Source organism: Panthera leo, chromosome D1 (assembly GCF_018350215.1).
Source record: "Panthera leo isolate Ple1 chromosome D1, P.leo_Ple1_pat1.1, whole genome shotgun sequence".
In the NCBI taxonomy this organism is placed as follows: Eukaryota; Metazoa; Chordata; class Mammalia; order Carnivora; family Felidae; genus Panthera; species Panthera leo.
In genome coordinates, this window is record NC_056688.1 from 39,634,690 (window position 1) to 39,659,277 (window position 24,588).

A 24,588-nucleotide genomic window follows, 5' to 3' on the forward strand; every position below is an offset into this window, starting at 1 on the left:
CCCTCAGTTTGGAGGGAAAGAGTGAGCTAACAAAACAAGTCCAAAGGTGGAGAGGGGAACCGGGTGTGCAATGGAGTAACACCGGCTTCCAGTACAAAGGTTACACATTTTGAGTCACGGTCAAGGCAGGGATCTGTCACAGTTGCACACAGAAGAGATTTCTGAAGACAAAAGTAGATCTAACAACACAGCCGGCACCACACTCACCTCCACGCACACACCCCCGACCAGGCTTTAGGAAATCAGACTGCGGCTCAGCAAATGCGAGACACCGGAAACAGATCAGGCTGAGTGGCTGCCTCCTGGCAGTTCACACCCACTCCGAAAAGTTGACCCCATTTGCCGAAAAGTTCTTGGCTATTCCATTTACCTATTCAGTTAGCCGAGCCGACTCCCGAACCCCGAGAAATGCGTCTGTCAACCCCGCCTCCTCCGCGTTAGGGAGCTCAGGCACCGCCCACCCCAATCGCCCCGCCCCTCGCGGCGATCAAAATGGCGCTCCCGCATCTTGCTGCTTCCCACCTTTCACGTTCCTCGTGGCGTAAAGTGTTCTCGCGAGATTTTGGGCCCACTATTAGCTGGGTGGTGCGATGGGCCATTCTTTTCTTTCGAGAGGCCGTGGAGGTAGGTGGTCCTCGGCGCGTTGCGGTGCTGCGGTCAGGAGGTTGCTGGATGCGGACCTCCGAGGCCTGGGTTGCTCATCCCGTGCCGAGCCGGCGCTCTTGGTGCAAGCCATTTGCCAGTTTGCGTGGGTAGGAAGAGGACGTGATCGTCCGGGCCTGGTGAGCGAGGGAGGAGCTAGGTTTCCCCGGGATCCTCGCGTTGCTCGGCAGGTTGCAGCCACAGCGCAGAAGGCAGGCCCTGAGCGTGGTGGGCTCGCGGCTGTGGGCCTAGTGGCTGGATGGCGGCCCACATCTACGCGTTTGTAGGCGTGCTCCGTTGTATGTTAGTGAAGTTGTTAAAATTAAGTATTACGGGCGAGCACACGTTTTGTTAATCTTCGTAAGTTGCGAGGTAACCATTTCTGACGCCATTTTCCTTGCATGAGGTTGGGTGCTTCCTGGGGACATTCTGCTCTAAGGTCAGGCATAGTGAGTGGTTGAAGGGGTTGTTACCACCACGCAAGAGCGCCAGATCGTGGGACGGAAGCGACACTTAGGAGTGCTTTCTTTAAAAATTTATTTTAATGGCTATTTATTTTTGAGAGAGAGAGTGTCGAGTAGGGGAGTGGCAGAGTCGGGAGACAGGATGGGGCTCGAGCTCAGGAACGGTGAGATTATGACCTGAGCTGAAGTGTACAACCGACTGAGCCCCTCAGGGGCCCCAGGAATGCTTTCTAAACCGTTTCCGAAAAAGTGGTTTTTGAGTTAATGCCACTGTGATATTTAAAAGGCTTACTTAACCTCCGGTATATCCCATCAGTGCCATTGGACCCAATTTTTGTTAAATTGCTGTTTTTGAGCAATTCATGAATTCGTAGATTTTGCATTTTGAAAATGCAAGGTGCAACAAGACATATCCTGAAAATTACCACGAGTCCGTTGGGTATTTTGCAGATACAAGATCTGTGTGACTTAAGGATTTCCTGAGTTGAGATATTTTGCCATTTAATTCTAGGATTCCTTTCTTCCTTACTCAGTTGTCCTTCCCAAATAAAGACTAAACACAAGAGCGGAAGAATGTAGGCATCACCTATGGGGGAGATGAGGTAGTAAACTAATAAGACAGTTTTTGCTTTGTTATTGTAAGAGCTTCCAAGGAGATTAAAACGAGAGATGAAGGGCTCCGTTGTGTAGTCTGTTAGCCTTGAAAAGTTTGAGAATTCAGGACTTAGCAGGAAATCCTATATGCCGAGGTAGAAATTTCACAGTGACTTGGAATCACAGTATGAATGAGAAGAGGCTACAAATAAAAAAATGAGGCCAGCGGTTTGGATTGACAGTAAATCGTGGGGATTATTTCTCCTGATACGCTGAGGCAGCATTGCCTCTTGCCTTCGTATGTAGTTTTTCCTGGGAGTGCTCATCTGCTCTTAACAAGTGGCTTTTTGGCTATTAATGGTGTGTTAATACTTGCACACAATATGGCTAGTGAATTTACATTCTGTATTACGGGAAGATATTTAATACTTTTTTTTGGAAATGTACTATAATCTTATTCCACTTGGATAGATTGAGAAGACACAACTGAAAGATGGAAACCATGAATTCACTTTCCAGATTTTAGAATTTTTGATTTGAAATGGATAGTTCCTATATAAAAATATTAAAGGCCTTGTATTTGATTTTTTCCTTAATTTACATAAAATGGCATTATCTGACTACGTGAAATTTTGTTTAGATAATAGCTGTTTATGTTAGCATTCGTTCGGAGAAGCCACATCATGTTTGCCGAGTTGTCGGAAATCTGAAGCAAGTAATAAGTGATGAATAATTTGGAGAGGGGCTTGGAGAATACATAACAGGAATGAATTCTCTGAACCCTATAATGGCATCTGATTCAGCTGTGGAAATTGAAAATCACAGGTAAGTGCTTTTTAAGTTTTTTAATCAGCCATTACTAGATTTTTATCGCAAAGCTGACTAAATTTGATGGCAATGTTTACTGTATTTGAATTACCTAGTAAGCAGTAAAGGCAATTTTCAAGAATTAGAAAAGAAAAGGAAAACCTGTTACAGGTCTTCGGCTTGTTTATATAATTAACAGTGGGACACATTCTTAACCAGGGAAGCAATACTCTTGGCCAGTTTGGTGTCTCTTCCTGACGAAATTACTCCTAGAAACGGGCAATGGACATCAGTGGGTGATCTTGCTTAAAAATTACTTTGTGATACTGCACATTATCGAGAATGCTGGCATGTATATGTATATATATGATGGAAATATCTAGTTAACAGAGAAATGAAATGGGCATTTATACTGTATTCAAGTCAAATGTTTACTTTGTTCCTCTAGTTTTATTTAGAGCAAGTTCTAGCAGTAAACAAGACCGTCTTTGGAAATTAATATTCTTTCTTTTGGAAGATCATTTTTTGGTAAATGCTATGAGATCATGGCACTATAGGCCATTTTCAGTAGTTAGAACTAAATAGTTGGCTTAGTTATGAGCCCATCTTTTTAAAAATTATTCTGAACATGTTTTCCTGCTTTTGGTCTGTGGAAGAAAAGTATATTACAGTAATCAGTATTCAGTAATATAAGAGGGTGTGATTAATTTTTCCCCTTTTTTTTTCCAGTGATAATTCTTCATCTGGTAGCAGCTTATTTAAAACTCAGTGTGTCCCTTCCTCACCTAAACCGAGGCAAAGAAACCCTATCAGAAAATTTGTTTATTCACCTGAAAGTGTTCAAGCAAAGGATTCCTCTAGTGACTCATCTTTAGAACCAAGACCATTGACTTTAAAAGCTATTTTTGAAAGATTCAAAAAAAAGAAACGTAAAAAGAGGAAATACAAGCCAACAGGAAGACCAAGGGGAAGACCAAAAGGAAGAAAAAATACTAGACGCTCCCAAATAAATAGGAAACAAGTTAGAGACAAAGGATCTGGGTTCCCATTTGTAGAATCAGAGAATGGAAGAAAACCACTACCTTGGAGGAAGATTTTAACCTTTGAGGTCAGTATTTTATAAATGTGGATACACATAGCCAAAATGCCTGAAATGATTTGTTGGCCACTTTTAAGTGCCCCCCCCCCCCTTTTTTGTAAAGTTTATTTTTTTAAATGTTTACTTTTGAGACAGAGCATGAGTGGGGGAGGGACAGAGAGAGAGGGAGACACAGAATCCCAAGCAGGCTCCAGGCTCCCAGCAGTCAGCACAGAGCCCTATGCAGGGCTCGAACTCATCAACTGTGAGATCATGACCTGAACTGAAGTCAACCGCTCAACCAACTGAGCCACCCAGGTGCCCCTGTAAAGTTTATTTTTGAGTGAAGGAGCCCACAAGCGAGCTGGGGAGAGGTATAGAGAGGAGGAGAGAGAATCCCAAGCAGTCTCTGCTGTCAGTGGTGAGCCGGAAAAATGTGGGGCTCAATCTCAACGTTTGCCAGCCCCGTTCCAGGGAGTTTGACACAAGCATTCCAGGAGATGTCTGGATTTAGATTTCTCTAGAACTTAGCCCTGCTTGATTTAGGATAAATAAGGTCAGACAATACTTTGCTTTCAACTGTATCTCTCTATTCTTTTGGTAGTCTCTTCCAGAGTTAACTACTTGTGTTTGTAGGTGACAAAATGTGTAAGGAATTCATGTCTAATATTGGCACAGCTATAAGCATGGTCTTTCTTGAACAGTTAAGACTTGTGGTTCTTGTTTTTTATATTCCATTCCCAGAAGTAGTTTTCACTGTAGAAGTTATCTGCAGTCGGTCTTAGGCTTTCTAGCAGTAATCTACAGCCAGTCTCCCATGACCTGAGCCTAAATCCAGAATTAGATTCTCAACCAACTGAGCCACCCAGGCTCCCCTTGGTGGCCACTTTTAGAATTGAGATGTACCTGGAACATAAAATCTGCAACTTTGTTAATACTCTTCTGTACTAACTGCCACTTCAAGACCACAACCCATCCTTCAGCACAAATACCACTTGGGTTCCTGGGTGGATTCTTCACTGGTCTGTTCAGTGAACATATCCATATATGAGGTGTTTCAAGGCTGTTTATATAAAATCACTTGATTTAATCAGGCCTTTAAACATTCCTAAAACTGAAATGATTCCCAGTGGTTTTATGGTAACCTAAGCCAAACCTATCCACACCTTCCATGTGCAGTGGCTTTAGAATAGGCCATTTTCTTCTGATACCAAATACTCAATTTCTGATAGAACTGCCCAACAATTACTTAGCAGTAAACTCTCAAATATTTTAGTTAAATGACTGCATAATTCATAAGTCTCTTGCTCTAGAGTTGATGATATATTTGAAAGAATATTCTCTAAGCTTTTGTTTTAAGCTAATTCTCTTATAGAGATTTGTTTCTTTGGGAGCTTCTAAAGACATTTTTTAATGGAAACAAGATTTGTGCTCAGGTTTTCTTGGTATACCAACGTAGGTAAATTTGATAATGTGCTAGGTAGACCATGAATTCCTTTTAAAACCAGCATCTGGCATATGTGGTCCACATATGGCAGAGTAACTAAATCAAGATCATATAAGAGTTTTTAGCAGAGGGATCCTTTCTATTTTGGAACATAAGGCATCTGCTGAGTCAGGAAAGTTTTTTATTTTGTGAGGCCATTACTTACAATACAGCGTTTTTATGTAGCAAGCAGTGGCAAGAGGATTTTTCAACTACCTTGAAAAGCTGAAGTATGAATACTACCTCAAGGAATCCTTGAAACAAATGAATGTTGGTGAAGATTTAGAAAAAGAAGATTTTGACAGTCGTAGATATAAATACTTGGATGATGATGGATCTCTCTCTCCTATTGAGTCAGAGTAAGTTTACTCACGTGAAATAATTTTGGTCATAGGTTTTGTCGAATTAAATGTTTTTGAACTTTAATGTTCCATATCATGCTATCAATTTGTTTATATTTTACAGTAAACCATTTGGGTTGGTAGTTGAGCTATGAGTTTGGCACACGAGACATCCATTTTGGGGTGTTACACATGATAGCGTAAATTTTCTTTTTAATTAGTATTGATGTTTCAGTTGTACGTCATGATAGTATACTACTAATGGGTTCTAGAAGTTTTTGTCATCTGAGTGAGGATATATTTTAATGTTACAGAGCAGAGGATGATCTTGCAACAAATCTTGAACATGATGACGAATGTGATATCAAATTGGTGGTAAGTGACATTTTTGTCTCATTTCGTCTTAGAATAGCAGTTGGTACAGGAAGAATTTATTCTACTAGTTAACTGTCTTAGATTCTGAATTTAGTTTTTGAAAAGCTCAATAGATTTGGTGCAGGAAATAAAAATAGGGATTATTTGGATACTTACCTGGTGAGAACATGGGCTTTTCAGTAATTGCTATTAGGATGTCTAGTGAGGAAAAGAAGCTGAATTTGGGTTTTTAACATTTAGACTGTCTCCAGGTTTTTTCAGTAACCTAGAGTTATGTGAGATAACAAAAGCAGTAAAATTTAGTTGTTGCTCAATATGGATGTTTTTTATGCAGGACCATAATTATTTCATAGTAAGTTCTGAAGTACCAAAGAAGAAGAATGTGTATTTAGAACAAGAGGAATATACCGAAGAAGCAGCTGTGTCTAAAAGGAGAACATCAAGGTCCAAAAACATTGGACAGAGGATAGAACGGCCTGAAAAGGAGATAGGAATATGAATGTTAAGGTAAACAGCACAGAGAAAAACAGCTTTTTGTAGAAAATAAAGATGATAAATGCAAATATATATGTCAGTGATAAAAATGAATCTAAGGAGAAAATAAAAAGAACCTGAACAAATTAGTGAAACTCTGAATTATCAGGAAAAGCATTTTAAAGCTGTGGAATAGTTTACATGTAGAAGAGAATTAAGGCTTGTATAGCAAAAATAATCACCTGATAAATAATAAACCAGGATCCTACTGTTTTTGCCCATACTTTGTTTCAGAGCAAGAGCTTAAAGGTGTCATTTTGAGCAAAGAAGTATGGAAATTATCTCCTGAAAACCTTTATTATAAATGTAATCACTAATGATTGACATCTCCTCAGGATACCTGAAGCCGTTTTTATCCCAGTTTTATTCAAACAAAGACTTTTAGTGTCAAACGTGTTACTGTAATAAGAACTTCCTAACTACCTAGACTGTGTCAACTACAATTTTCTTCTCATCACCACTGTATATTGCTGATTATGCCACTAAATACGCTGTATTGATTGCACTTGTGCTTGTTTTTGTTCAGTTTTGTGGACAAAGACTTAGACCTAAGTGCAGAAAATAAATCCTCTTTTGCAACCCAGAACTCATGGCTCAATATGAGTTTTGATACATGTAAGAAGGAACAAGATCCCTACAACCAACTAAAGTGATGGTGGGGGGTTTGATAAACTTGAAAGTTGGTTTCAGGACTGTAGAATGACTAAAGCACAAGACAAAAGGGAATTCTCAACTATGGTGAATTAGTATTACAGTTTTAATGTTGACATAAAACAAAGATGCCTTCTTGTTGTAGGCTTTTCATTTGAGAGCACAATGTCTGGACTTAAAGGTACGTCTTCTGCTTTCAGTGAAGGAATGTCTTTTGGTGAATTTTTGGATCAGATTTGTTTAAATGTACTTTATCAGATAATATAAACCTCTACAGGTTTCATTGTGGAAAGACATTTGCCCAGTTTTGTCTATGACGTGATTTCAGAAAAAGATTTGAGTTCATACATTTTATAGTGACAAATGCAAGCTTTACTTCACTTGCAGGAAGGGGTCCCCAAACTGTAACTTAGGTTAGGCAATAATCAGAATACAGGATATTCCCACTTTAAGCATCTGCGTTAGCTTAAACTAATGCATAATCTAAAATGAGGTTTAGGACCTAATAGTGTAATGTTAGAAATGATTACACGAGATTTCCTAAATCTGAATGATGGAAAGGTTAATTCACAATCATCCAATTTGTTTTATTATCTTCCAGGGATTCCTAAATGGGAAGAACATAAGTACAGCCATATTAATATTTTCCTGAAATTTTTTAAGTCAAATAACTGTAGTTCTTAAAATGAGGCAGAATCTTAAACATTTTGCTGTAATCCTGGGAATTTCATTGGAGTTTGTAAAAATCAAGACTTGAGACATGGAAATCTTTTTCCTTTGGTGGTTCTAGAATAGCTACTTGGTACTTTGCATGTCTATCTCAGTATACACTCTGGTAACCAACCATTCAGAAAATCCTTATCATGCGATTAAATTATGGAATAAGTTTGTTGTAAATAGGATGTTTGGCTTTTTGCACAATTTTGAACTCAGATTTAGAGCAGATCACAGGTCTAATTGTTTTCTTGTGGAATCTTCAGTTTTAAAACTGTAAAACAGTGGTTGAGGTCTATCCCGATGGGGCTTTTTCTGTAGACCTACATCGTTGGAAACGCCTCATAGAGTATATGTGTGGTTTCCTTTATTCACAGAACTATGTGTTAGATCTGTGGGAAAGAACTACAAGACATCTATCTGCTAAAACATTGAAAGACCTAATGGTCATATATTTTAAATCTTAGGTATTGGAGTATCCCAAGAATCTGTATAGTTCAGGGCGTGCTAGTTTAGGTAAGTTTTTGTTGGGGACAGTGTAATCTTGGGGGCACCGTTACAGTTCACATGATGAATTTAACTGTTCAACTGCTGAATGATTACAGACATGAACTAAAACTTGATTCTGACGGAGCTGACAATAGCTTAAAAAAAAAAAAAAATCCATGGTTGTCAATTTGGATGCTAAGCACCTATTTTAGATTTTAATCACACATTTAAATTGTTCTTAATCTTTTATTTGGTATTTTATCTGTAGGGGTGAATATGATTTGAACTCGTTTACGTTTAGAGGTAGGTGGAATGTTTAATTTTTGTTGAAATTTATTAAGAATTCAAAAGTACTGAAAAAATGTGAGTTGTGAGTACGGTATCCCATTACTGTTGTGCCTCGTAGTTATTTGGGTATGCCACAGAAGTATTAGATCTTAGGGTGCCTAGGTGGTTCAGTCAGTTGAGCAGTCCGACTCAATTTTGGCTCAGGTCATGATCCCAGGGTCATAGGATTGAGCCTTGTGTCAGGCTCTGCGCTGAGCGTGGAGCCTGCTTGAGGTTTTCTTTCTCTCTCTCCCTCTGCCCATCTCCCCCACTTGTGTGTTCTCTAAAATTAAAAAGGTATCGAGATCTTGGCAAAGGTACTTGCCATGATATTTATACACCGAATTGGACAAACTGAGGAGACTGCATGTCTAGGGAATAACATGAAAATGCCCCCTCCCGTCTTGTATCCTTATGAAACCATTGCTATGGTTCATCCTAATAACGTGTATTTAGATATGTTACAGTACAGATACTGAATTTAAATTCTGCCTAATAGCAATCTGAGAAGCCACAATCTTGATTTCTAATGCATCATTTCTTTTAGTATTTGACTTAATAGTTCCGTATGTATAGTATAGAGACAGGATAAAGATAATGGGGACTAGATTTATAATTTCAGATGCAGTTAATGTAGTTGCCTCATTGGAATGATAAATTAGGAATAAAAGTCAAATTACATATTACAGGAACTTAAATCTCTAGAGGTAAGTTTCTCAGTGGTATTGCAACCTTGAAGTACAGGGGTTTACAATTCAGTCATGATTGCACTGCATGGTATCTGCATTCAGCAGCTTGTTCCTGCTGGGTGTTCAAAGGACAGTGCAATATCAATTCAGTATCTGGCATCGTTGGTTTTCTTGGCTTCGTGCATGTTAAACCTGGTATTTTTATTGAAACAGTATTCCTATAGTTTTTCATATTACTGAATTCGAGATCATCTTTGATAGGAGCTAACACTTCTCTTTTTTTCTAGGGTGTTTGAAATTGAGAACCAGGGGTCCATCTAGTCTGACCCTAAACATGTAAGGCTTTCTATTTCGGTTGCTTCTGGTGGGTGCTTTTATTGCTAGCAAACAGGACTTCTATACAGAATCAGAAACCTTTGTATAGCTTATACATAAGCTTGAGAGGAAATTTTTAAAAGCCTCATTCATTCTAAGGTGGAAATGGGCACTATCATTCATGGTGTCCAGGAATTGTTAATGTGGCTACATTGAGACACAGGTAATGCTTGCATCACAGCAAGTTTATTGCAGTGGTGACAATGAGACCTGTAACATTTTCTGCTAGGTCTGTGGAAATAACAAGTGGAGTGGAAATAACAAGACTTTCCCATATTGGAAGCAATTAAGGGATAACAATTTTATAGATCATTTGCCAAAACAGCAATCAGTGTAATTCTTAAAACTTGATTTCTAGGGCCCTAAAGTAAAAAAAAAAAAAACTGGATCCCAAAGATTGCAGGTAAGATTTCCCCTCAAGTGCCCAATCTTACAGAAGTTGAAAGCTTTTTCTTTCATAACACTTCCTTAATGTTCCTAATGCTTTGGTTTACCTAATTTTGGCAACAGCTAATCCTGGTGGTTTATTGTATCCTAATTAAAAAAAAAAAAACAAAAAAACCCCTAGATATTAACGTGTGTTTATACAACTTGCCAGTGATTTGTGATGTTATGATGATGGGCAAAATGTTCAACTGCTCTGACTGGGCTGAATGAAAGTAGCCTTTCTGAACATCCATCTAAATGAAATCTGGGGGACACTGGATGGCTCTGTCAGTTCAGTGACTTCAGCTCATGACCTCATGGTTGGTGTATTTGAGTTCGGGCTCTGGGCTGATAAGTGCTGAGCCTGCTTGGGATCCTCTATCCCTCTCTCTCGTGCCCCTCCTGCACTGGCATGTTCTTTCTTCCCAAAATAAATACAATATTTAAAAAATAAGTGGGGGCGCCTGGGTGGCTCAGTCAGTTGAGTGTCCAACTTTGGTTCAGGTCATGATCTTGTGGTTCATGAGTTTGAGCTCCGCGTTGGGCTCTGTGCTGACAGATCAGAGCTTGAAGTGTGTCTCCCTCCTCTTGGCCCCTCCCCCCCCCAAAAAAAAAACATAAAAAAAAGGAATGGGTTGAAAAATTAATTATTCCAACTCTGCATTTTTAAGCCTGGAAATTTCAATACGTATTAGTTCAGAACTGGGTATCCGGCTACTTTGGAACCTAATTAAAACCACATTTTGAGAAATTTAGTCTAAACTTTAAAATCGTCCATAGGTGGGGAATTCCTGAAGTATGTCCATATTCAAGTGGAGATTAAAGAAGCCCAAGGGAAAGAACTCTGGCAAGTTAGTTCTTTATCTTATCTTTAATGGTATAATGGTCATTACCAAGGCTTTGAGAATGTAGTTTCTCATTTGCTGTGGACATGACCATAAAAAATCTTCCACTAGGTTTGCTTTCTTTATGCTACTTTGCTAGCGTTCAGCCTATTGGGAACATTTACAACAGCTATATTTCAAATTCTCATCTGACCGTACATAGTATTTTGAATGGTGCATGCCTAGATCTCTGTTGTTACTAGTAACTGGGCAACTTGTAATATTATAATAGATCTAATAGAGGGAGACTGGCTTTATTTACAGGATCATCTCTGGAAATGGAGTTTTACTTTTCTATTCCTTTTCTACAGGATAGGACTGATGGTGACAACTGTGGATTGAACAGAAGTTCCTTTTAAAAGGTATGTACACATTTGAAAAAATTTAAAAGTCTAATTTATAGGTCATTTCAAAGAGGGCTTGTGGGGCTAAAACCAAGAGCCCTTAACGCTGTGACCATATATCGAAGTTCTCCATAGGATATAATAGTTACTCAGTGTTGCTATGTTTTCCTGAGGAGATACAAGATTTAGCTCTTTTACAGCCATGTGGGAAAGAAATGTCTCCCAAATTTAACCAATATATACTCTTGTTCTCAGGGCTATTTTGAAGAATGTGATTCTGACTTGGAGGAACGACAGTGCTCGGGAGTGGAAGGAATCCCATGTTAAAATTCTTAAATAAAAATTTATTGACTTTAAATAACTTCACCTATGTTACACATAATTTAAACAAAGAATCTTTACACATTTTGTAGAAAGTCAGCATGTATTTTTGGCTCGAAGTTTCTCTAGTGTTTTCTGTGGAGGGAATAGAAAAATTAAATTAACAGTTGCAGTGCCCTGGACCTGGAAAGATTATAGGGGGCCTCACTCACCTTATGAAATTCTTTTGCCCTTGCTCGGTTTTGGGCATATGCATCTTGCTTTGCTTTCTCTTCCCTTTGCTGTTTCACTTCAGCTAACTGATTGTATAATCTGTAAGAAATTTATTCTTACATATTCTTCGGACTCTGAGTAATACTTAAGGAATGTGAGTAACCACACACGACACAGAAACATATACATACCTTAAAGCCCTTTGACGCATGAGGGTTTGTGCAGTCTTTCTGTCTTCAGGAAGTGACACTCTGACCTTATTCACACCCTTCAGGCGACTCACAGATGAGCCTGAGCAGAGAATAAGTGATCTGGCAAATATTACCCTGCTATATGCTCTTTGTGAGAATTGATGCAGATGTGGGGAACATACCTGTTGGTTTCTCCTTAGCTGTTTTGATCTGAGATTTCTCAGAAAGGTAAATCTTATTCTTTATTTCTTTCTGTCTCTGGGAAGATCTCTCTATAAATGATTTTTTCCTCTTTACAAATGCTTCTTGTAAGCTCCCAGGTACAGCTGTAAATTTCGGCAGGGTTTCTGTTTAAAGATGAGACTTATTTTTAGCTTATTGACACTTTTGTGCTGGCAGTCTACGAGATTGTGGGGAATGTGAAGGCTGAGAGGTTGAGCAGGGGACCCTTTCAGATGCTCAAGGCATACCTGCCGAAACTGCCACTGGCTCCTCCACACAGTGTTCTGATCCAACTGGATAATCTGAGGTTTCTTTTTCTGATGTAAGAGGCAGAAATTCATTCACCTAATTGCAAGTAAATCATAGATAAAATCATAGGTAAATGATCTTCCACTAACCTTAACAGTTTCTAAACCCCTGGTTCTCTTTGGTAGAGGGAGATTTGCTGTTTGGGGGAGATGGGAAGTTGAATGCCTATTCTCAATCCCCAAATACAGTGTAGGAATCTGCGTCCAATGAATTTAGCTCCTATCCTGCTTTCGCTGCTTTGTGTGGTTTCTCACATCTAAATGGCAGGGCTGGAGTTTTCTGGGAAGGGAAAGTCCTTAATAAATGGTTCTATTCCTATTAAAATGCTTTACTCTCCAGCTCTGTTAGAGAATGGCTTTTGCCCAGCCTCCTCTAGCCCAAAGCTTTTTTCCTCACCTGATTCTTGTCAAGGGCTCCTATACCACTTCTGCATCTGCACTTCTTGTCTGCTGCCTCCCCATTACCCTTCTCAGTAATCATGGAAACAAATACTAGTTGTGGAACCATTTTTTTAAGATGAATTCTCTAATTCAGCATCAGGCTACAAAAACATTAGTCCTGCCACAGTAGTAGCACGTACAACCTGGGACTCTGGTAACAGGGCAACTTAATACACTGAAACAGTTGATGGGTGGTGACTTAGACTTGCTCAGTTTCCAACTGTAGTTCTGTTGTAATCCATGAATTCATCTATTATAACCTTTATAGCAGGATTTCCTCCAATGACTACCTTCTAAGAATTGAAGTGAGCCCCGTAGGAATGGTCCGCTTGCAGTGGAGAAAAGTACAAGGAACCTGCAGCTAATAGGACTATAAATCTGTTGTACTCAAGTTGATAATTTGAAAATAAACTTGCAATAGCACTTACTCTGTATCCCCATTAGGTCTGATTTCCTTATGTATCTTCTAGAGCTTCTCTGTGCCTCAGAACTTCCTACATCTTTTATTGAGGGATGGAAGGCATGAGTTTCAACCCTTCTAAGCCCTAATGAAATCTACAGCATCATAAATAATTCCTTATTCTCAGCTGTGTGCTGCTGTATAAATGAAGTGTATTCACATTAAAGGGAGCTATGACCTTTACCTGAAAGCTGCTTTTTGCCTCATTTTCTTTCTTTTCTTCTAGGGTTAAGTTTGCAAACTCCATTTCAGCAATACTGATATCACTGGTGCTTACTAATGTAAGCTCTGGCTCTTCCATTATACCATGTCCAGACTCTGTCAACTGTGTGATAAAATTGAAAAAGAAATCATATTCAAAGTAACAGCCTTGAAATAGTAAAAATGTAAAAGTGATGTACATTGACAATGTGGTGCCTCCCCCATCCCAACCCACTTTTAGAAATACTGAAGACTTTGGGGATGGGCAAAATGTCTGAAGATAGCTACTGCAAGAATTATAAGCCCAAGTGTTTATATTATAGGGCTGATGCAGGTTGACAGGCAGCCGTGCAGAACCTGAGGGTGTAACTGACCTATCTAAAGGAGCAGGAGCTAGTGGACTGTTCTCAAACTACATCTTTAGAGGGAAGTATCCAACTACTGAGTAAGAATCTGCAAAAGAACACCCCAAAAGGAGCAAAATATCTGTGACCTAGATGTCACTCTTGCTCTCAGTCTGTATTACATGTTCATCTGTGGAAGGACGATACTGAAAGGTAATACTCAGGTGACCAGAGTTGAAACCAAGCAGATTAATACAATGCAGTGCCAAGAAATTCCACACTGAAAGTGCTGAAGCATAGGCCAAGCTATTCCTCAGGGAAATGAGAGGGGATATGTCGATTGGGAGCAGACCGGTTGTAAAATTTAAAGGTCAGCTTAAAACTTGAGCTCAGAACCTGCTTGGAATGCTCTGTCGTCTTCCTCTCTGCCCCTCCCCCTATGTGCCCTCTCACTCTCAAACTTCAAAAAAAAAAACTTGAAATTTGGGAGTTTGCTCATTTCAGTGGAAATTTCCAATGATTACATGATTGACTAGCTCAGGAATGTTAAGTAGCTTTGTTGCTTCTAAATTTGTTTCAAAAGTCTTACTTGGAAATGAATTTATTTCCACACAACACAGATTTCACTTACCCACATTGGAATAGAGCTCTGTAATGATCCAGAACTTAAAAAGAGCTCTGACTGTGCTAGTTGAGAGAGGTTTCTTAGGATTTCTGGAGTTTCTGCTTTAGCTGAATTCTCAAAATACTTTTCATTCTGAACAGAATATGGTGCTTGAACTGAAGTTCCCATCCCCACTGTTCTCAGACACAACTGTGAATCGATTTCCTCTACTTGTGAATTTATATTTAAAACCCCACAGGTTTCCTTTTTGTCTCCATTGAGTCCTTGACTTTGTAACATTGTATCAATCCCTCTTTCTGATAGTTTTTCAGAGCCCAGTGTTTCTTCTCTGCCTTCTGGTTGGGCTTTTATTGAGCATTCACTAGAGGTAGAACCACAGGGAGTGCTATGCTGTAGATTTAAGTGATGAAATACATTCGCCTCATCAGATGACCTGAAGCCTGAATTTTGTAAATTTCCTACAGAGAGCTGGAAAGGAACACTTTTTTTCCTATTTTGTAATTCAGTCTGTGCAGAGTAGTTCTGATTTTCCATGCTTTGGAAAGAATCTCTTGCTTCAATGCTAAAAATACTTGGTAGATCAACATGCTGGCTCCCCTCCTGTGAAGAAAATTCTGGCAGAAGCTGTTGAAAAGACTGTTCAGAGCCTGTAAGAAATAAGTTAACCATAATTACATGTTGTAAAACCTGGATAACAGTTTGAGTAAATAATGAATTCAGCTTACTTCCTACTACTTGGGGAGTGAAAGCTGATGTATGTATACATGAATAGAGAATGAAAGGATGGTCACAGTGATTTTTAATAACTCCACTGCTCATACCATGTATTTTCTCCTAGTCTAATAAAGAAAATATGGTTATTAGATACGCTGAGGACTTTTCCCTCATTAAGAGAGAATACCGATTTTAATAACAGACTAAATGCGCACATATGTACCTCATATATAAAAAGGTGTGCATATGTGTGTATACACAAAATTTGTACAAGAAGTATTTTTTTTTTGAAAGACCAAAAGCGTGAGCAGGGAAGAGGGGCAAAGGGAGAGAGGGAAGGAGAAGAGACCGACAGAGACAGAGTGAGAATCTTAAGCAGGCTCCACACAGGGCTCTGTCTCATGACCGTAAGGTCATGACCTGAGCTGAAATTAAGGGTAAGACACTTAACCGGGAAGCTTTACTGGCCTGTATAAAAAGTTTTATAAGGATACTTAAACTGTTAACTGGAAGGGCTGAGGTAAGGAAGTTGAGGAACAAGAGGCAGTGCTTTTGCTTTTATCAAATTCTGTACTGTAAAAATGCAAACTGAGCATTATTACTCCTGTTACTTAAACAGACACACAGAGAAACAGAAGTTGTAACACTGGGGATTGGCGAGCGCAGGAGTGGAGACATACCAAGACCTGCCAGGCACAGTTTCCAAAGAAAATGGATGTAAACCATGGAAAAAGCATTGGAGTTTCTTTAACTTTTTCTAACTTAATCATACACACCCTCAGTAATGTTTTCTGTAGCAAAAATCTGAGCTGCAGCATGAGCCAAGTGAGGGTCAGGTTGCTGGTTCGGGCTTGTGTTAGAAGGATTCAGGCTGGTTCTCAGCGCTGTAAAGGAAGCTGTACTTTTGGAAGAAACGGTAGTACGGTGGCTTTCCCATGAAGAATCAGAGTTCTGACGGAAAACAAGAGAAAGGCTGAAATACTGATTATGTATTACCAACCGAATCAATAATCATGTTCTTATGATACTACTCTTCCTTATTACCACTTCTCTTTCACACCAGTAATTTGACTATTTAAATCCATTCTTCCATTTCAGTCAATATGAAAGAGGCTTTTTAAAAAAAGGTTATTTAGAAAAGAAACTGCAAATTAACCAGATAAGAGTTTAGAAAAGATGAGATCGTCTTCTAAAAGCAGGAACTATTATGTAAGGACAGCCGGGGAGGTCAGGGTATGGGAGCAAAAGACCTGATTTGAATCTCAGCTGCTGAACTATGTAGGAAGAGGCATTCATTTTGAAAAATCAAAAAAATAAAATAACAGGGACACCTGGGTGGCTCAGGGAGTTAAGCATCCGACTCTTGATTTTGTCTCAAGTCATGATCTCATGAACCGTGAGATGGAGCCCTGCATTGGGCTCTACACGGACAGTGAGGAGCCTGCTTGGGATTCTCTCTCCCTCCCTCTCTTTCCTCCCCTGCTCTTTCTCTCAAAGTAAATAAACTTAAAAATATTAATAACAAATGACAATAAAAATGTTCTTGAGCATCCCATGGATTATAATCCTTAGCGAGATAAGGCTCACAGGACAAAATTCTAGTGCAGCTGGTTTTCAATCTTGGTTCCACATTAGAATCACTTGGGGAGCCTAAAAAAAAAAATCCTGATAATCTAAAGCACTCCTGGAGATTCTGATTTAACTGTTCTGGGCACAGTCCAAGCACTGGGGTTTTTAAAGACTTTCCACAGGATTCTAATCAGCAGCCAAGGCTAAGAACCACTGTTCTGCTCTAACAGAAGAAAAACTGTTTTTGGAAACTCACAGCAATGAAGCATCTACATTACTTTACCTGGTAAAAGTCTCTGCTGTCTTGAGAAATCCCAGAGTATGATGATAACATATCAAAATCTGGATGTGGTTCTAAGGGTTTAAATAGCTGATGATGCAGATTTGGAAAAGTGTGTTCTAATTCCGGAAAGTCAAGGTCAACTGTTAGAATTTTGAGAAAAAAAGATAAAATTTAGTTTTAGGTAACTCCCAATTCAACAAAATTCTTTCCATTTTTTTTTTCATTACCAGTAGATGCTTTCAAATTAAGTCCTATCATCATGTCCAACATACAAAACATGAGGATACTCAATGACCAAAACCTTTTGACAACATTTCCATTTTTACTAGCTCTAAAGTAAGAGGTTAATAATTAGGAGTAAGAAGCCATTATGATCACTGTTTTGCTATAAGCTTTGTTATTCTCAGTTCATTTTAGGATCAATGATTTTAAAAAAGAAAAAAAGTGTCCAACTTTGGCTATGGCCACAATCTCACAGTTCGTGAGTTTGAGTCCTGCACTGGGCTATCCACTGTCAGCAAAGAGCTCACTTCGGATCCTCTGTCGCCCCCTTCTCTCTGCTCCTCCCCTGCTTGGGCTCTCTCTCAAAAATAAACATTAGAAAAAAATAAAAAGAAAAAAATCCTTGTTCACTGTTCTGGGTGTTACTATGGGTCAGGCATTGTCCTTCATGTGTATCATTTTGTTTAGCCTCCCAACATCCCTCTTTTAGAGAAGATGAAAGAATAACAAGCAGCCTGCCCATGGTGTCACAGCTAAAAACGATCACACTAGGACTCAATGGTCTCATCTGTGAACTCCTTTCTCAATACTGGCAATAGAGCCTCAGCTGTTAGAGCTAACTTTGCAATGGTAACGGAAGATTTGTTGATCTCTTCTGTATGTTCTTCAGTCTGATTTGTCCCAGATCCCCTCTTGCACTAAATGCCCTGTTTGCCGTGTCCATGTCATAACTGCTGCAGCAGTCCATAAAAACATAAAGCTCAGGGCGCCTGGGTGGCTCAGTTGGCTAAACGTCTTGACTTTGGCTCAGGTCACGATCTCACGGTTCGTGGGTTTGAGCCCCACATCAGGCTCTGTGCTGACAGCGCAGAGGCTGGAGCCTGCTTTGGATTCTGTGTCTTCTTCTCTCTCTCTGCCCCTCCCCCGCTCGGTCTCCCTCTCTCAAAAAATGAATTAACATTAAAAAACAGAAACACGAAGCTCAATCACTCCTTCAAACTAAAAGGATGAAAGGTTATATACAAGTATTGTTCAAAATCATTTTACCCCGCAAGTCTGTCTTCTCAGTCATCAAATTTGCTTCATTTATGTGCTTTTCCATCATCTGCTGAAAGTGTGTCTGACCAGACGTGAATTTTTCCACTGCAGGCAACACAGGTTTATGAACTTCCCCAGGGTCCTGCCTTTGATAACTGACTTGTGATGCAGGAACTACAGAACTTAATACATTTGTTTCCTCTTCTTTAGCAGTGGTAGGTTCTTGTTCCCTGTGGTCCGATGCATGCTCTGAAAATGACCCTGAAAATTGAGTTTAGGGAAAATATTTAATGGCTGGGCACTTCCTTAGAGACACATTTTGGGAGGCCCAACAATATATGTTGATAAGGGAGCAGGGCAATAAAGAAATCTGCTCAGATAGATTCCCACTGAATGGGAAAATATGACCATAGCAGATAATTGTCAAAATGTAGTTGGAGATCCACAGAGCATCTCTGTGGGTCTGCAGGCCTGTGACTTCCAATCATGGTTAGAGTATCATACTGTCCAATATTCTGTCAGGCATGAATAGTTTACTCCTGAGATTTAAAGAAACAATCCCTCTCAGCACATTGGGATGATCTCTCAATGTTTGCTCTCACCAATCTATCAAACTCCACTGATGCTGGTCCTTCAATTTATTTACAAACATTTTGACATTATTACCTGCATCTGTAAGGCTCAAATCTGTGTTTTCATAACTTAAAAAGCTCCCAGTAGAAACAGTTATTGATGATAATGGCTCATGATAAATCTCTTCTGTTTCAGCCTAAAAATTAAGGGGAACATTAGACTACAATGTAGGAAGTAATAGCTAGAAAAAACTCAAATCAGTAACAGTTCTCTTTTAGCAGTTATCAATTCTGAGCTCAGATCAAGTGTAGAAACCTTCATAGCTGTAAAGGTCAGTACTAAAACCTTTTCATCATTGCTCAGAACTGATTAGACTTTCATACACACACGTATCTCCTCCACCCCATCCCTATCTCATTCATCAAGTTCTCGGTTATATACTATCACCTTTACACACACACACACACACACACACGCACACACACACATACCAGACATAGGCCCTTACTGTTTGAAATTACTTTTGCTTCTCAGAACTACAGAGATCATGCATCAGATAGACTGGAAAGTCTTCTGATGTTCAGATTTGGCTATTTTCATCATTGATCCACTTCAGGAAGAGTAGATCTCAGAGAACACAGACTTTAACATTTCACAACTTGTACAAACTAAAGACAACGTAAAACCAAACAGGTCTAACAATGGGGTACACATTAAGACATTACTAACATTATGTGGCTTCACAGGTGGACTCAGATATGTATGTTCTTCCTCCACAGCATAACTTAATATTGCGTCATTCTCAGTCACAGCCTCCTTGACCTTGACTGAAATGGAGGGGAGGGGAGAGAATTTAGACTATTACAAATCAAGTTCTTAGCACCAAAGGACATCATTTCTGTTTTCCGACAATTATCTTTCATATTTTGCTTTGTAAGATTGCCTTATCTTAGACCAAAAAGAAACAAAAACATTCATTTTATTATTCATTAAAAACATTTCCTAGTTATCTTTTCCCTGGAAAACTGTACTTGTTATTACTCTATGAAAAATAGAAAACTGCTAGTATGATGGGAAATGCTTTTGTTATTAAGTGAAGAATATTCTATCATGAATACAAGATGATCTCAAAGTTGAGGAAAATGCATATAAAAAAAGACAAAAACATTAAAGTGCAACAAGTGGTAGGAAAAAGAGGAATTTTACTTTTGGTGCTTTCTAAAATCACAATGAGCACATACTGCTTTTATTATGAATGCTTCTTAATTATATTTGATGTATTAAAAAAATATAAACATTATTTTGCCTCACTTGATAATTCAGGTATTCTGAGTTAATTTCTCTCTTACTCCAAAAGAGTTTATGAGAAAACTGGCCAAAGCGTATAGTCATCTGTGGCTCTAAAACAGAATAAAATTAAAACTGTGCCACCAAATACATAAACTTTGTGTCTCATTATCACCGTGATTTTATTACAAGATATCATACACATTAACAGTATGTTTCTTAAATGTTTGTGTGAGAAGTGTGTTCTAAAAGATAACCCAGGCCACACATGCATATTACTCATATATTCATAATATTTATATTATGGATAATGAAGCAGAAGCAAAGCTAATACCAAATATTATAGTAAGTACAATCTGTTCTTAAACACTTTTTTATTCTCTTCTAGTTCATTAAAAAATATATCATTGTGACCTAACTGTTCTAACCAATAAACTGTTACTCGGTTTCTTCAATACACACTACAATTTTCAGTAAAGAAACTAAGAAATGGTGAATTGCAGGGTAAGTTGTTATTTTTTTCTTAGGCAGCTCATTTCAAAAGCTAGCTGGGAGATAGGAAATTAATCTGCAGTTTTTCAATTCATAATCACAACTCTACACGGATACCAAGAAGACTCTCCCAGAGGGATGATTTGGGTACTGGTAAGAGGTGAAAAATAAAAATGAGAAAGGAACAAGGTCAGAGTAATTAACGATGTTGAAGAATTCAATGGACAGGTCCCCGACGGCAGTTGGCAGAGAAAAAAGGGTCACTGGTTTGTCCCCGATAGAAGGGGCCCATGATGAGATTACTCAAAAAGGGAAGTAGCATCACCAAAGCAGAGTAATGCCTTAAGCAGAGTAATCTTCCCATGCTACCCAAGAATTTCCTGCTCTCCTTCAGAAGCAAAGCCCCATTTCCTGCTTTCCTACAAAAGCAAAGGCTACAGAGCTTGAAGTTAGTGATCCCACTTAACCTACTAAGAAATTAAGGCAAGGTGATGAAGACCCGGATAAAGAGGAAGGGAGGGAACAGAGAAGAAGTAGAAAGCTAGGACGTTCTTTTCTAAGACAGAAAAGATCTGAATCCAGGGATGATTATAAGAGAAAAGCAGTCCCTGAGAGCCAGGAGCTGACCCAGCACTATCACTGAGGCCTTGGTGTTCTGTTAAACACGAGGAATTTCACGGTACCAACAGAAAAGGCCATTCTGTGACTATGATGGATCAAGACAAAAATCAGGCCACTGGTATGCATGTCTAAACATAAACAAAACCATGAGTATTATCCAAACCATAAAAATGATCAAGCATCTCTTTGCCATGGCCTGAATTATTGAGACAGAAAGTGTAATTTTTATATATGTTTAATCTGTCAGACATAGTTAAGAATGATAACTTAGAGGGCTGTCTGGGTGACTCAGTTGGTTAAGCGTTTTGGCTTAAGAGTCTTAACTTTGACTCTGGATTTCGGCTCAGGTCACAATCTCACTGTTCATGGGTTAGAGCTCCCGTGTCGGGCTCTACAGTGACATTGTGGATCCTGCTTGGGATTCTCTCTCTCTCCCTTTCTCTCTGCCTCTCCCGCGCGTTCTCTCTCTCTCAAAACGAAAAACCTTGGATAATTTATAATAAAGGCAATAGATGCTCGTTACGATTTCAAAAGTTATGAAGAAATAAAATTCTTCCTTTTCCTACCATTCACAAGCAACCACTTACTGCACTTTGGTGTTTTCTTTCTTGCCTTTTTTTATCTGAGTAACTGCTGCTTCTTTACTAAGTGTAGTTTTCATAAGCTTTGCACCATCATTCCTACCTCCTGGATAAGTTTTTATGGTACCCAATAGTGGAATTGCCCCTGCTTCTTGATAACATCCAATACTCATAAGCAAGGCCCATTTCCTTAAAGCCTCCCCCAGATCACCAAATACAGGCCCGAATCTTACGGTAAGTCCTTTCTAATACCTGTCCTGAAACACCTCACAGCTCCCTGTGCTGGGCATTCTACCTCACTGCAACAAGTCAGAACATTCCACTTTGTTCAACTATGGCTATGTTCCTGGTCCTCTTTGGCTGGAGGATGCTTGCGGGTAGAATAAAAAGGAAATGCAAGTATTCTTTGGCTAAATTTAGAAGAATGGTAACAGTTTCATTTTAAAATGTCAAAAACTCAGGGCACCTTGGTGGCTCAGTTGGTTGAGCATCCAACTGTCAGTTTTGGCTCAGGTCATGATCTCACGTTTTGTGAGTTCAAGCCCCACATGGGGCCCTAAGCTGACAGCACGGAGCCTGCTTGGATTTCTCTCTCCCCCTCTTTCTCTGCCCCTTCCCCACTTGTGCTGTCTCTGTCTCTCTCAAAAATAAGTAAATACATTTTTTAAAAAAGTAAATAAATAAATAAAATATCAAAAACTCTAATTCACTGGAAATTATATCCTTTGCAGCTATTTCAATCTCCAATTAAAAAGAGATGTAAAATGCTCTATAAACCCTCAAAAAGAGAATGGCTCTCTCTCATCTCTCATTCTATTAAACTACAGTGATGGCTAAAATTAAAAGAAATCTGCTTGGAAAAGGTAACTGCTGAAAAGTATTGGCACTAATGAAGCAGCACTGGAACTATGCTTTGTAGGGCAAGCAATATTATACCTATAAAACAGAAATTCATAAGTGAAGAAATTAATCTGGTTGTGTTTTGGTGGCAGGATTAAGTACTTTAAAATTTTTCCCTTGCAACTCTATTTTCCAAATATTTAAAAGTGAACATAAAGCACGTCATTTAGAATACCACAGAATTTTTTAAAGATAATATTTAACAGTATTAAGTTAAATGTGGATTGTTACAAATAAGCTTAAACAAAATTTGCAGAGGTTGCCAACTGTGAAAACTTTATATCCTCATATGCTTCCCATCAGCATTTATTTAGTGAAACAATTTAAAAGCAAAATTACCATTCTCTAAATAAACTCCACTTCCTTCATTCAACTTTTTGTGTAAATAGTACATGTTTTTTGTAAAACAAAACAAAACAAACAACCCTACAATACATAAGCATATAAAATAGAAAGTGAAACCTGGCCTCCAACAAAGGTAAACCTGTACCAACACTTTGGTGATGATAATTCCATACAATTTTTACACCATAAAGACAGGTTTTACCCCCTTTATTTAACAAGTACACAGAACTGCACATTACGAATGCACCATAAGGATTCTATTCCCAACCGTCATTAAAGTTATCTACCACTTGTCATTATAAATTACACTACAATAAATATCTCTGTGCACAGGAATTCCACTGGTCTCTCACCTGCTTCACTGGAGTTAGCACCACAGACGTTCTCCTGGGCAACCGGGTAAAGACAACCAAATGGTTCACAGTCCAGTGGGCTCCCAAAGAAACTTTGTTCTCGGCTTATTGAGATCCTCAGGGGATCCCTGTCTTGACAAGAATCTGCAAGGAAAAAAAAAAGATGGACTCATTACATTTCCACAGTTAGTTAAAACAAAAATGGCAATTTAGGGGCGCCTGGGTGGCTCAGTTCGTTAAGTGCCTGACTCTTGGTTTTGGCTCGGGTCACGATCTCATGGTTCAGGAGTTCAAGCCTTGTGTCGGGCTCTGTGCTGACAGCATGCAGCCTGCTTGGGATTCTCTGTCTCCCTCTCTCTCTGCCCCTCCCCTGTGCCATCTCTCTCTCAAAATAAATAAATAAACTTAAAAAAAATTAAAAATTAAAATTAAAAGAAACCCCCAAAACAAACAAAAAAGGCAATAGAGATTACAGATAAAAATCTGAAATTTTACACACCTGATGTATGTAGCAAGGAAATAATAACCGCTTAAGTTTTTCACACAGGCCTTTAAATTACTTCACTTCCATTTCCCTAACTTTAAGGCTGCTCCTAGTTCAAATACCAGATAATACTTCAGTATTGACCAATCACAGGATCAAGTTCCTGGAGAATTCACTAACCACTGATAGTATTCTAACGTATGTGTTGATAGCATAAAGTCAAAATAACCATGGCTAATCTGTGGTATGACATCAAGACAGAGGTTTGCTCTGGAGAGAACTGAGAGGCCATAGTTGGGAGGACGCGAGAGGACAGTCTACGGAGTTCTGTAACACTCTAGTTCTTGACCCGAGTGGTGGCTACATGGGGATGGCTATTACAGCGATAATCACTGAAATAAACCCTTATGATTTGTGCAATTCTCTGAATATTATACTTTGATACAAATATAATAATGAACAAGTAAGGGAATAGAGGCATGGGAGATACCCAAAAGTAGAAGCTAATCTACTGTGCACCACCTTAGAAAAACTTGGCAGTTAAAGGCACCGAATATTACATAAGGAAAGTGTGCACCAG

The 24,588-nt window shown here is 38.9% G+C and overlaps 3 protein-coding genes and 10 non-coding genes across 34 annotated transcripts in view; 9 read left to right on the plus strand and 4 right to left on the minus strand.

Annotated features, from left to right (window-relative positions):
- CD1H11orf54 (chromosome D1 C11orf54 homolog) overlaps window positions 1-606 on the minus strand; it is a 22,469-nt gene extending 21,863 nt beyond the window's left edge. The window contains exon 1 of one of the 3 annotated variants that reach the window (XM_042907357.1): window positions 523-606. The gene's annotated coding sequence lies outside the window, so the exon portion shown is untranslated. Of the gene's footprint in view, window positions 1-207; window positions 449-522 lie in introns of those variants that run through there. The other 2 variants (XM_042907356.1, XM_042907355.1) reach the window with 2 other exon arrangements.
- Window positions 544-11,221, plus strand: TAF1D (TATA-box binding protein associated factor, RNA polymerase I subunit D). Of its 13 annotated transcripts, none has more exons than XR_006194166.1 (11): window positions 544-624; window positions 2,341-2,525; window positions 3,237-3,615; window positions 5,258-5,430; window positions 5,727-5,787; window positions 6,122-6,294; window positions 7,118-7,153; window positions 8,444-8,478; window positions 9,479-9,527; window positions 10,773-10,843; window positions 11,188-11,221. XR_006194166.1 is itself a non-coding variant. In XM_042907362.1 (8 exons), the coding sequence occupies exons 2-6, from the start codon at window positions 2,467-2,469 to the stop codon at window positions 6,284-6,286; spliced, it is 837 nt and encodes a 278-aa protein (XP_042763296.1). In that variant the 5' UTR covers window positions 697-782; window positions 2,341-2,466; the 3' UTR covers window positions 6,287-6,294; window positions 7,118-7,153; window positions 9,925-10,335. The 13 variants fall into 13 exon arrangements, 4 of the variants coding, with proteins under 4 accessions (XP_042763296.1, XP_042763295.1, XP_042763297.1 ...); XR_006194165.1 differs by lacking the exon at window positions 544-624 and adding an exon at window positions 697-782; XR_006194168.1 differs by lacking the exons at window positions 544-624; window positions 7,118-7,153 and adding exons at window positions 697-782; window positions 8,154-8,202.
- LOC122201552 lies at window positions 6,823-6,951 on the plus strand. The gene has a single exon (XR_006194248.1). It is a non-coding gene; the product is annotated as a small nucleolar RNA SNORA40 (small nucleolar RNA).
- LOC122201548 lies at window positions 7,974-8,104 on the plus strand. Its single transcript, XR_006194244.1, has one exon. It is a non-coding gene; the product is annotated as a small nucleolar RNA SNORA18 (small nucleolar RNA).
- On the plus strand, window positions 8,248-8,320 carry LOC122201557. The gene has a single exon (XR_006194253.1). It is a non-coding gene; the product is annotated as a small nucleolar RNA SNORD5 (small nucleolar RNA).
- LOC122201538 lies at window positions 9,269-9,406 on the plus strand. The gene has a single exon (XR_006194235.1). It is a non-coding gene; the product is annotated as a small nucleolar RNA SNORA8 (small nucleolar RNA).
- LOC122201542 lies at window positions 9,648-9,787 on the plus strand. The gene has a single exon (XR_006194238.1). It is a non-coding gene; the product is annotated as a small nucleolar RNA SNORA1 (small nucleolar RNA).
- LOC122201537 lies at window positions 10,172-10,244 on the plus strand. Its single transcript, XR_006194234.1, has one exon. It is a non-coding gene; the product is annotated as a small nucleolar RNA Z40 (small nucleolar RNA).
- LOC122201547 lies at window positions 10,876-10,999 on the plus strand. Its single transcript, XR_006194243.1, has one exon. It is a non-coding gene; the product is annotated as a small nucleolar RNA SNORA32 (small nucleolar RNA).
- Window positions 11,222-11,277: 56 nt separating the features above from the next.
- On the plus strand, window positions 11,278-11,404 carry LOC122201540. Its single transcript, XR_006194236.1, has one exon. It is a non-coding gene; the product is annotated as a small nucleolar RNA SNORA25 (small nucleolar RNA).
- A 139-nt stretch (window positions 11,405-11,543) lies between these two features.
- The window catches only part of CEP295 (centrosomal protein 295), a 55,192-nt gene continuing 42,147 nt past the window's right edge, over window positions 11,544-24,588 (minus strand). For 7 of the 8 annotated variants that reach the window (XM_042907347.1, XM_042907348.1, XM_042907349.1 and 4 more), the window contains 12 exons: window positions 23,525-23,668; window positions 19,675-19,772; window positions 19,039-19,141; window positions 18,382-18,633; window positions 17,113-17,252; window positions 16,037-16,211; window positions 14,553-15,193; window positions 13,561-13,701; window positions 12,416-12,512; window positions 12,128-12,292; window positions 11,946-12,045; window positions 11,544-11,853 (listed from right to left, as the gene is read on the minus strand). In XM_042907347.1, coding sequence (XP_042763281.1) covers window positions 11,697-11,853; window positions 11,946-12,045; window positions 12,128-12,292; window positions 12,416-12,512; window positions 13,561-13,701; window positions 14,553-15,193; window positions 16,037-16,211; window positions 17,113-17,252; window positions 18,382-18,633; window positions 19,039-19,141; window positions 19,675-19,772; window positions 23,525-23,668 — 2,213 coding nt within the window. In that variant the 3' untranslated portion in view covers window positions 11,544-11,696. The remainder of the gene's footprint in view (window positions 11,854-11,945; window positions 12,046-12,127; window positions 12,293-12,415; window positions 12,513-13,560; window positions 13,702-14,552; window positions 15,194-16,036; window positions 16,212-17,112; window positions 17,253-18,381; window positions 18,634-19,038; window positions 19,142-19,674; window positions 19,773-23,524; window positions 23,669-24,588) is intronic. The other variant, XM_042907350.1, reaches the window with a different exon arrangement.
- LOC122201550 lies at window positions 19,237-19,306 on the minus strand. The gene has a single exon (XR_006194246.1). It is a non-coding gene; the product is annotated as a small nucleolar RNA U2-30 (small nucleolar RNA).
- On the minus strand, window positions 19,474-19,553 carry LOC122201551. The gene has a single exon (XR_006194247.1). It is a non-coding gene; the product is annotated as a small nucleolar RNA U2-19 (small nucleolar RNA).

Bases quoted from the DNA above. Each gene is read 5' to 3' on its own strand.
- TAF1D (XM_042907362.1), top strand. From the start codon at position 2,467: ATGAATTCTCTGAACCCTATAATGGCATCTGATTCAGCTGTGGAAATT. The intron at 3,616-5,257 runs GTCAGTATTTTA...GTTTTTATGTAG, and splicing joins GGAAGATTTTAACCTTTGAG to CAAGCAGTGGCAAGAGGATT. The intron at 5,788-6,121 runs GTAAGTGACATT...TTTTTTATGCAG, and splicing joins AATGTGATATCAAATTGGTG to GACCATAATTATTTCATAGT.